Source organism: Watersipora subatra, chromosome 8, assembly GCF_963576615.1.
Source record: "Watersipora subatra chromosome 8, tzWatSuba1.1, whole genome shotgun sequence".
Taxonomy (NCBI): Eukaryota; Metazoa; Bryozoa; class Gymnolaemata; order Cheilostomatida; family Watersiporidae; genus Watersipora; species Watersipora subatra.
The window spans coordinates 2,870,741-2,882,914 of record NC_088715.1 but is presented as its reverse complement, the minus strand read 5'-3'; the positions used below and the strand labels follow the sequence as shown (position 1 = coordinate 2,882,914).

The following is a 12,174-nucleotide window of genomic DNA, read 5'->3' as shown; positions in this document are numbered from 1 at the left end:
CAGCTTTTTGATGCCCTCCTGCTCTACTACCAGGATGTTTCAAGTTTAGAATCGATAAAGCTAGATGTGGTTAAAATGCTCAGATTAGGCGAAAGTTTGATTTTGATGTCTACAGCTGCAAAGAGAATGCTGTAACTTAAACCCAATAGCTGATATCTATAGCTGATATCAATATTAATGCCTCAATAGCTGATATCAATAGCTATATCAATATTAATGCCTCAATTGCTGATATCAATAGCTATATCAATGTTAATGCCTCAATAGCTGATATCAATAGCTGATATCAATAGCTATATCAATATTAATGCCTCAATAGCTGATATCAATAGCTGATATCAATAGCTATACCAATATTAATGCCTCAATAGCTGATATCAATAGCTATATCAATATTAATGCCTCAATAGCTGATATCAATAGCTGATATCAATATTAATGCCTCAATAGCTGATATCAATAGCTATATCAATATTAATGCCTCAATAGCTGATATCAATAGCTGATATCAATATTAATGCCTCAATAGCTGATATCAGTAGCTATATCAATATTAATGCCTCAATAGCTGATATCAATAGCTGATATCAATATTAATGCCTCAATAGCTGATATCAATAGCTATATCAATATTAATGCCTCAATAGCTGATATCAATAGCTATATCAATATTAATGCCTCAATAGCTGATATCAGTAGCTATATCAATATTAATGCCTCAATAGCTGATATCAATAGCTGATATCAATATTAATGCCTCAATAGCTGATATCAATAGCTATATCAACATTAATGCCTCAATAGCTGATATCAATAGCTGATATCAATATTAATGCCTCAATAGCTGATATCAATAGCTGATATCAATATTAGTGCCTCAATAGCTGATATCAATAGCTATATCAATATTAATGCCTCAATAGCTGATATCAATAGCTATATCAATATTAATTCCGCAATAGCTGATATCAATAGCTATATCAATATTAATGCCTCAATAGCTGATATTGCATCGATAACAACTAGTGACATCATTTCACACGCATCTTTCATCTGAGTGTTTTAACCATGATCAAGTTTGGTTGATTTTGATATTGGCGCATCCTGGCAGTCAGATCACCTCAAACATCAAAAACAATCACAAATTATGGGAAAATACTGATAATTTCTGATAAAATCTTTTAAGTTTGTGTGAGTTCATCTTTAAAGAATTAAAATAGGTATGCTGCAGTGTTAGATCCGCTGCTTTCATTGAATAAGCACTAAATGGTTTTACAGCCTCACGAGCTTCTGCTGCCATCCAAAGAGACTCTCAATCCGAACATTCCTATTGATGAACAAACCGATGCTCTGTCATATGATGTTGGCTGGGAATTCCCGATAGGCAACCTTAAGTTAGGCATGCTCCTTGGGCAAGGCGAGTTTGGGAGAGTGCTGAAGGCTGAGGCGCATCGCATAGAGGAAGGAGTGACAAACACAACTGTGGCTGTCAAGACTGTGAGAGGTGAGGTCACGTGGCAAGGCTTTACAGTAACTGTGTTCCAGCTTGCTTAGCAAACTAAGTTGGGGTTTGGGGTGAGTGATCAGACACATGTGTGCTACAATTGCGTGCCTATCACAGTTCAATGAGAACAATTTTTGTTGCAAATGCGGCGCAAATTTACAACAGTGCCGAGTTTGATAGAGTTCATCATTATTGATGCATCAGCAAAGGCCATAAAAGTACGATTAAACATCAGTCAATCTGTTCTACCCTATAGTACACACTAATACCGTGAAAACAAACTTTAGTAGGTGCCCTTTTTAGCCTTCTCTTTTTTCAAACTGAGCAAAAAAGAGGCTATGGTTTGAGATCCATGAGTAAGTTACAACTGACAATATATGTATCCTGACTGTCACAACTAACCAAACTGAGTAGTAACTAGACAGATGATCTTGCTCATTGTGCACCCTCTCTCCCCCTTTTCTCCTCCATCAAATCAATTTTCCTTCTTCGCTGTCTTTCCACACTCTCTTTTTCAGAGCAGTCTATGGAATTATGGGTGCGACAGGGTATACTCTGTTATTGGTTCTCCTTAATTAATCTCATCAAATTTTGGTTAACTTGTAAAGCTTCAATCTATTTCGTTAAACATATCGGTTACATAGGAGTTGTCTGTACTCTAAATCCTTTTTATTAGTGCCCATTTGTGATATTTGCTTTTAATGTTCAGAAACATTTAGGATTTTCGTGTTAACATGAAAGTATATACCGCGCAAATTTTTCCTACGCATTTTTAGTGACAAACATAATACATTGCTGTCTTAGCATGTGATATAACATATACATATAAATATATATGTTATATATATATATAACATATATAGAAAAAAATTGTTTCCTCACCCTGGTTAACCCGTATGGGTGGTAGTTTCTGCTCTAACTCGGGTCTCCTACCAGAGACCTGGGAGTTTAAGCACTTGCCTCAAGATCTTAGCTGTTCCTAGTAGCGTACTTTTCTGCAACTCACCTGAGTTGATTGTTGTTGGTATTTGGGCAAGCCACATTTTATGCGCCGGTGTTATAGCGCCCAGTGCTCTAATGACTACTGGGATTACAGTTGTTCCTACATCCCAACATTTTTCAATCTCTTCTCCAAGAGGGAGATATTTCTCTACCTTTTCTTTTTCTTTGCTGGCTATATTGTAGTCATTGGGTACTGCTATATCTATTATAGTAGCTCTCTTGTTCTCCTTGTCCACCACCACTATATCTGGCTGGTTTGCTAGGACATGCTTGTCAGTCCGGATGTAGAAGTCCCAGAGGATCTTAGCGCGGTCATTTTTATTGACCTTACCAGGAGTTTTCTACCAGTGTTGTGGTTTATTAAGGCCATACTCGTCTCATAGACTTCTATACACAACACCTGCGACAAGGTTATGCCGCTCAGTGTATGCATTTCTTGCTAGCTGCTTGCATCTACTGATGATGTGTTGGATGGTCTCAGGTGCATCTTTGCACAGTCTGCATCTAGGATCGTCTCTAGTGTGATAGATTTTTGTTTGGAGTTGCCTTGTTGAGAGCACTTGCTCCTGGGATGCCATGATTAGCGACTCTGTTGATATATATACATATATATATATATATATATATATATATATATATATATATATAGTATATATACATACTATATATATAAATATATAGATAAATATATGTATATATATATACATGTATATATATATATATACATGTATATATATATATATAGGTCACAAAATTAGTGTATCATAATAAAATCCCTATTTATATGAGTAATCATATTTGCTAGCGCATTTTTATTATAATAATAGTGGCCTGTTTAGATACTTGCATCTGCTAAATAACTTTATAGAATGACCTACAAATTGACCTACAAATAGATTCGTTATCATCTCTTTTCAACTTGCACTCACCAAACTTGGTTTTTACCTTAATGATTCTAAAAACTACATGCTGGTGGTTGGAACAGTTCTATAAAACAGTCAATCATTGGCTTATTCATTCAGAAACATATATTTTTGGAGTTGCTCTTCGTTACACTTTTAAATCAAGCGCATTTTAGTAAATGTTTCCACTATTTTCTAAAATGCAAACTTTTAGCTAATAGAATGCATAGACATCACTCATATGCACCATTTCTCGCTTAGTAGATTTTGACAAGTAAACTTAGCTTGAGAGTTGTCTTTCCTTGCAGACCAGCATGATGTAAACCAGCTTAAAGCTCTCATCAGTGAGCTGAAGATACTGATACACATCGGCAAACATTTAAATATAGTCAACTTGCTAGGAGCCTGCACTAGAAACATCTGCAAAGGTATGTTTATTATCGCATTTGCAATGATGTAATAGTTCGCCAATGATTAAAGGTAATAAAGGGTTCTAAAGACACCTGTACATGTAGATGAGTTATGATTGCATTTTTAATTCTTACGATTGAGCCACATTACTAGTAGAGATTTACCAAAAAATAAATAAGCATTATTTTGAAAACTGCATGAATCATCAAAACTGCAGATCAAAGGCAAAGTGCAAACTTGTTTGAACTTTGCCTCAAATGTATAATTTCAAGAAAAGGCAATTGAAGTTTGTTGAACTTTGGAAATGATTTCTATCGCTGAAGAACAAGTACATCTGAAGTGCAAGTACAAGTCTATCTGAAGACTCAAATGATGAATACTTTTGTTTTAAGCTAGAACTAGATTTGAAGTTGCTGATACTTTTGTATCTAATGACTGGCTAGGTAGAAAATTAACATGACAAGCAATTGCCCAAGACTCTCATGGTTATTCAGGACACCTGCTTGTGATTGTCGAGTATTGCTGCAACGGAAACCTAAGGGCATACATTCTTCAATGTCAAGCAGAGGACAATGCTGAGCTTTACAAGAAACTGCTGTCCCGTGACCAAGAGTACAGATATGGTAACCAATCAGAGATTACTATTTCAATGTCAACAGCATTTTTATTCTTGCAGCAAGCAAATAATCAATTGACAAAATATAATATTATAATATATCTATAATATTAATGTGTTATTATTACCTGCCACTATTGACTGGTTACTTGGCTTGCGACTAGTTCCCTAGTTTTAAATTTAACAGGGTTAAAGATACAAATAATACCATACATGTAAATGACCTGTATCAAGGAAGAAATAAAATAAAGAGTTGTCTGCTGTACACTCGTATGAATTATAGTAACCATGGCAACCATAGTAATCATAGTCCTGTTACAGATGAAGAACTGTTGAAGCAGGATCTTGAGAACAAATTGATAACACAAACAGATTTAATAAATTGGAGTTACCAGATAGCGAGAGGAATGGAGTACCTTGCTAGCATTGATGTGAGTGGAGTTATCTTCTTTCACTCACTTAGTTGTGCAATGATAGAATACGATAGACAGTGCTAGGTTGAGTTATTTCATGGGCTACAAAGTAATCTACTGTAAAACCTTTATTTGAGCCCTATGGTGATCTATTTTACAACCCTCAGAGTTGCACTTTATTTGAGGTGATATTCAAATAAAGGACGCCATTGTATTTTTCAAACAAATTTTTCAAATGCCAGAATGTTGAGAAAATAAATTTAGCCCTTTCATGGGCAAAAAGAATTTTTGCTTATATTTTGCAGTTTTCATCAGGCAGTGCGACATTAACCCTTTTGAATGTAAAAAATTCGCTAACTTCTGTCCAATTTTGTGTAGATCTATAAGAAAATATGCACGAGGAAGCTGATACATGTCTCTACCAGTTGATATCTATTGCTTGCAATTAAGCTGTGATGATTTTACAGTCTGCGTTGCAATTTCTTGGAGCTTTTTTGTTGGAGAATTTTTATTTCATTTTAAATTTAAAGGCACCTTTTCCTATTTTAATTATATTTAACCAGGTTGCATAAAAGACATCGCACTCATCGATATGTTTGGTACAGTTTGCAGCCAAAGTCAGTTTTTTATCTGCAATTAAAATGAGTTACAAGCGTCGATCCATTGTAAACTGAGTTCAGATTACTGCAGTCGTGCTATCAAATATTATGCCATAAATCTGCAAACTTGTAAGTTTTATAATCTGCCAAATGCTTTAAATATATATTCAAGAACAAGTGACATAAACAAATCCTAATTATAATACATACAGAAACAAAATACGTACAGAAAACAAATATTAACATTTTTAAAACTAAAATATTGGCATCATTTGCTCAACCAGTTGCATTCTGATTGTTGCTTCTGTTCACATTATTCAATACTTTTCACAATGTCTTCTGACCTCACCCCGTCTTCTGCACAGCTGAGCTAGTCGATATTAGCGTCCAAACATGTTTTTAGCAGAGCAAAACTTTTACGCGATGCCATTTTGAATACACACTTCTCGCGCAATTTAAGAGAAACCGTGTGTAATCAAATAAATACCCTCAAATAGATAGCCTCAGATAGATACCCTCAGATAGATACCCTCAAATAAATAGCCTCAAATAGATAGCCTCAAATAGATAGCCTCAAATAGATAGCCTCAAATAGATAGCCTCAAATAGATAGCCTCCAATAGATAGCCTCCAATAGATAGCCTCAAATAGATAGCCTCAAATAGATAGCCTCAAATAGATAGCCAACAGAAAACAATAGTTAAATCATTGCACTTCCCATGTTCCTGAATTTAGTTTCTAAGATTTTTTACTAGATTTGTGTTTTGTATGCAGTACATACACAGAGATCTGGCAGCCAGAAATGTTCTCTTAGCCAAGAACAACATCGTAAAGATCTGTGACTTCGGGCTATCAAAAGACATCTACAAGTACAAGGAATACCAGAGACAGAGTGAGGTAAGCTGTGGGACACTTCACCTCATTTCTAATAGACTCCTATCTGTCTATCTGTCCTGCCTTTGTATGTAATCGATCTATTAACTTATCCCTACTTACTAGCTAAACAAAATATTTTGTTTTATTAGTCGATTGTAGCAGTTCAATATACCTGGACTCAAAAAAGAGTATGGCAGGTGCTGAGATATAAAATACTTCATGGCGAAGGGCCAGAATATGAATTCAATTAATTTATTACAGAAAAAGACAATATTTTTTTATGATAAAGTCTCGACAAAAACCGACCCTATTAATTACAGATACTTAAGGTTCATGATTAGAGTATGCTCAGTGCAGGGAATTTCCCAAAACAAAATAGCTTAGAGGATTTTCCAGGGAACACTTTTATACTCGAACAATGTCATCATGCAACTGGATATAGCGCCAAGACACCATATAGAGTATGGCATAAATCTTAACCTATCTCACACATAGGTACCTAATTACTGATCTATTATCTTTCATGTCTTAATTCTTATAACAAAGTTTTTTCATTGTCATTCTGCTAATGTTGTTTGATTGTGGTCGCTCAGGAACTTCATGTCGTTATATGTGGATTAGGAGTTTGTTCCTATCACCTGTTGATTGCTGCATGACAATGTGTTAGCGTTGTCAGACAATTACTCTGATGTCATTGCTTACAGGGTCCCCTGCCAATAAAGTGGATGGCTCTCGAGTCTCTCACACATAAAGTATTCAACGTAAAAACAGATGTCTGGGCTTATGGTGTTACTGTGTGGGAGTTGTTCTCTCTTGCTGCAACTCCCTACCCTGGTTGGGATATAGATGACACTTTCATAGACAAGTTAAAGAAGGGCTACAGGATGGAACGACCTGATCTATGCCCTCTGCGGATGTAAGTCAAACATGTTTAAAGGGCTAAGCTTATGAACCGGCGTGTTCCCCTTTACTTATGAACCGGCGTTTTCATCTTTACTTATGAACCGGTGTGTTCACCTTTTTAAAATTAATGGTTGTCTAATTATTGGTTCTCCTAAACCGACAAAACACTTCACCTACTTTTATGTGCAGCTATTTTTATTTGCGAAAGTTAATAACAATTATTTTTGCATATACTAAAAAGCGTAAAAAGTTTGCAGAGAGCTTAAATAGAAATTAAAAATAGTTCAACATTTGTTCCTAAAATAATACTCATTTAATACTCATACTCATACTTATAGTAAGTCATAACATGGTTGATGTGATTACATCTATGATGTAGATCACTATATCTATATATATATATATATATATATCGGATATTATATCTATAATGTAGGTCATTACAACTATAATTTAGATCATTTACATCTATGATGTAGATCATTAAGTCTATATGGAGTGGTAATTTAACATTCTTGCTTCAACAAGGTTTCAGATAGTCTAGCAGTAGTCGGAAATTGGTCCCAGCTGTTTCTAAAAGTTGGCCTGTCAAAAACATTAACTCCAAATATTGATTTTTGTTTCTTTAAAGAGCGTGTGATAGGATACATCATACATACACGAACATTACCCTAAAAATACATGTATACTTCCATATATACAGTATATCCTTTGTATGCAGATACAATGTAGCCATGGCCAGGAGCTGGAGCTCAGACCCTGAACAGAGACCTAGCTTTACTGAAGTTGCAGAGCTTTTGGAGTCGATGCTAGCAAGGGATTTGGTAGAGGTACAAGTAATACATTGTGTCTGGTGACAGTACACAACCGATATTTCTAGGAAGAGCAAGAGCAATGATGGGTTATGAAAGGTGCTTTGAGAAACAGCATCTAGCAGGCGTCTCTGTGGAGATATATCATCATGTCATGGGTGTCTTTTGAGAGACAGCATGTGCAAGTGCTTCTTGAGAAGCAGTACATTACAAGTATCTTTTGACAGACAGTATGTAGCAAGTGTCTCTAGCAAAACCGCGTGTGACAATTGATTGTCTTTGGAGTGACAGTAAGTGACAAGTGTCTTTGGAAAAACAGTATATGTCAAGCGTTTTTTGAGAGACAGTATGTGACAAGTATGTTTAGAAAAACAGTATGTGGCAGGTATCTCTTGAGAGGCAGAATAGGGCAGGTTTGCTTGAAAGACAGAATAGGGCAGGCATCTTTTGAGAGGCATCATGTGACAAGTGTCTGTAAGAGTAAGATGTAACACCATTTGTTGAGTGACAACAGATTTAGCATTAGCTCTACTCCATTGTTACAAGTTCCCACGTCAAAATGTCAGAATACATACGATCCTTCCCTTTCGATTACTTTTACATCTGAATTATTCATTTGCTGATGTAAAGTTTGCATAAACTTTTGTCTTAACACCCGAATAAATTTTTAACATACAAAAGCTTTTTAAACGTTATAGTTTTTTAAGTAAATATAAAAGGCTGGTCAAAAATGAGTGTTTATTAGTAAATCTTAAGTTGCTATTGCGCGTGTTTGGGTCTGTTAGTCTGCTAGAATACTATGCGTTTCTCCATTTTTGGTCAAACTTCACAAGCACATGTTTGGTGCCTTCTTCAAGCTCACTAAAAATCTTTTGTTTTAAAACTTTGGTTTTTGAGAACCAGCCTCTTAGACACTCACCTGCATTAAACATTCACCTGCATTAAACATTCACCTGCATTAAACATTCACCTGCATTAAACATTCACCTGCATTAAACATTCACCTGCATTAAACATTCACCTGCATTAAACATTCACCTGCATTAAACATTCACCTGCATTAAACACCCAACTGCATTTAACACACAAAACACATTTGCATTAAATATATCTACATATATAATCTATTATATTATATATATTTTTTGGTTTTTGATAAAATAAAGTGTGAACAAAAATATTTTGTTACTTTTATTCTTCATTTTTCTGTAACATTTTATAAAATGTATTTATTTTAATATAATTACGCGTAGCATTTGTGGTTGCCTTTTTAGCTCTGGAATGAATTAAACGAAGTACAATGTATTATTCTAAGAATACTTGCTCTATGCATTAAGATTTCCTATGACAAAATTATTGTATTTGATGAACTTCGAATGTAGAAGTTTGACTGTTTGAAATATTTTAAATTTTTCTCTTAGTAATCAATGAATAAATGGATAATTCTGTAGTGTCACTTTTGTGTATTGTTGTAGCCGACAACCCCTGTTAATAAACACAGTACTCACATGATATGATTGTGAATTTCAGCATCTTCACACTCAGGAGCAGAAATACAGAAAGAATCACACCTCTAGCAGGAAACACCATGACAGTGGAATACACACAGATGACGTCTTTGTTGAGATGAGTTACCTGCAACCTCATTCACCAAGGCAGCCCAAGTACTACAATATGCTGGGAACTGAATATGACAGCATGCTGCAGGTACTTACTATCTCTCCATCTCTTTAGGAAGTTCTCCCGCAGGTTTGACTAATTCCCAGTACGGATTGAGCTTGTCACATGCTTTCCAAGTGTCCCAACTTTTCAAGATCTTCCTTGTTGTTCACCTCAGCCCTCGTTCCTGGGTTCCTTCTGATTTGGGATGTCAAGGAATGAAACCAATTTTTACAATTATTTTGGTTTAACTAGTTTGTCTCCGGAGTCGCTACGTGGTGCTTTAAGGACGAATGTTTATGCTGACATCAGCTCGATCCGGCGAAAGTGCGGCGCAGAGCGTCTTATTAATTTTAGCCCATTCTATTATGGCCTTCATGCATAACCTGTGATACATGTAAATACTTATTAGCACCTCAAATGTTCATTTCAAGACATGCATACAGGATTGGAACATATTCTTACAATAATGTGCAAAGTGAAAACAAATTATATCATAAAAGTTTTATCAATTATTATTTTAATAAATATATTTTCATCTAAAAATTTATATTTACAATTTTTATTATTTTATTAATCATAATTTAGTAAGTTTTTAACCTTTATGAACAACCTGAAAATCTAATCAAATGACTTTCTTGAAAGTTTTCATTTTAAAAAGGCTCTTAGGTTAGACTATCCGCTTAACAACTTTGAATAACAAAAACAGTCGCTCATCAGGTTTTCTTTGTTAAAAATCTTCAACAAAAACAGATTTACAGAAAAAAATTCCACTTTTCAGATAAATTTTAATTTAAAGAGTTGTTCTACTATAAAAATCTAAATTTCTTTTTCGTTTTGAATTTTACTTCATCTTATTCATGTTTAGTCATAGAAATACTTATAGTTAGATAACGTAGGATACCTACCTACTTATAGTTAGATAGACAGATAGATAGAGATCTCAAATTTATAGATGGACAGATAGATAAAGCGATCAAATATATAGATGTAAACGTAGATATAGATCTCAAATATTTAGATGTGAAGATAGATATAGATCTCAAATATTTAGATGTGAAGATAGATAGAGAGCTCAAATTTATAGATGTAAACGTAGATAGAGAGCTCAAATATATTGATGGAAAGATAGATAGAGAGATCAAATATATAGATGTAAACGTAGATATAGATCTCAAATATTTAGATGTGAAGATAGATATAGATCTCAAATATTTAGATGTGAAGATAGATAGAGAGCTCAAATTTATAGATGTAAACGTAGATAGAGAGCTCAAATATATTGATGGAAAGATAGATAGAGAGATCAAATATATAGATGTAAATGTAGATAGAGAGCTCTACAAGATATTTTCTAGTTATTAATTGTGATACAAAACAGGAAAAGGATGTGGATATGCCGATGATGTTAGCTCCACCCGTGCCAGGTCATCACTCAATCGACTCAGCGCTTCCCTCAACCTCCTCATCTTCTTCGACGAGCAGCACCAACCACAGACCTCCAAGCTACACCTATGTCATGCACAGCCAGCATGCGCTCGCAGCTTCTGTGTCTATGCATGTTAATGACCGTAAGACCGGCTTTTCTTTAGATTCAGTATATGTTTGAAAGTTGATACTCTTTCTGCCGACTCACCTCATGTACCTGTACAATCTCATCTCTACTCATGTACCTATGCAGTCTCATCTCTACTCACGTACCTATGCAATTTTACCTCAACTCATGTACCTAATCAATCTCATTTCTATACTAATATCATGCAAACTCATATCTGTTTAAGTACCTATTCAATCTCACATCTACTGTTGTTCCCGTACAATCTCATCTCTACTAGTACCCCTACACACACTTATATCTCCTCATGTACCTACACATATTTTACCAAACTCCTTTGTTGTTTAAGATATCTTATTGTTATTTTTGTAAGTATTATGGATATATTGTGTTCTTCAAGGTGTTTCCATTCTGGATCACGGCTGTTTACGGGTGAAAACCAAACTGAATTGTATGTAACCTACATATAGGCTTTATCCCCACTTGCTCTTGTTAGTGAGTATTATATAACCTACAAAACAATCTCTAACTTTTATTACAAAATAAATTTGAAATCCCTCTACAGATATTATACTAAATGGTATTTTAGTTGAGGTCCAACTTTAAATACAGAGTAAAAACAGACACTTGGATGGTTATGGCTAAATCAAAAAGGCCAGTCATAAATTTACAAAGCATTCGGATTGTGCAGTAGATATGTTCTATAACTAGAGATTTACTGGTAATCTCTGGGTGAATCAAATGCTGACAATCCATAACATAAAGTTTATGATCATAAGGAGTTGGAAGTGATACCGTTAAACCAAAACCTTAATCATCGCTGACAGCCCTTGCTTTTTGAAGTTCTTGTTCTGTTCAGTTTGAACTTTCTTGAACAGACTTTGTTTTGAAAGGCAGTTGCAGCCCACTGTTTTTCCGTTAT

General features: G+C 34.8%; 1 protein-coding gene across 1 annotated transcript in view; it reads left to right on the top strand.

The window, feature by feature from the left end:
• The window catches only part of LOC137401951 (vascular endothelial growth factor receptor 1-like), a 34,327-nt gene extending 22,520 nt beyond the window's left edge, over positions 1 to 11,807 (top strand). Inside the window, exons 13-21 of the mRNA XM_068088422.1 lie at positions 1,279 to 1,504; positions 3,717 to 3,836; positions 4,314 to 4,442; positions 4,757 to 4,866; positions 6,222 to 6,344; positions 7,028 to 7,239; positions 7,948 to 8,056; positions 9,569 to 9,745; positions 11,079 to 11,807. Of these exons, the coding sequence (XP_067944523.1) occupies positions 1,279 to 1,504; positions 3,717 to 3,836; positions 4,314 to 4,442; positions 4,757 to 4,866; positions 6,222 to 6,344; positions 7,028 to 7,239; positions 7,948 to 8,056; positions 9,569 to 9,745; positions 11,079 to 11,306 (1,434 nt within the window). The 3' untranslated portion in view covers positions 11,307 to 11,807. The remainder of the gene's footprint in view (positions 1 to 1,278; positions 1,505 to 3,716; positions 3,837 to 4,313; positions 4,443 to 4,756; positions 4,867 to 6,221; positions 6,345 to 7,027; positions 7,240 to 7,947; positions 8,057 to 9,568; positions 9,746 to 11,078) is intronic.
• The last annotated feature ends 367 nt before the right edge of the window (positions 11,808 to 12,174 follow it).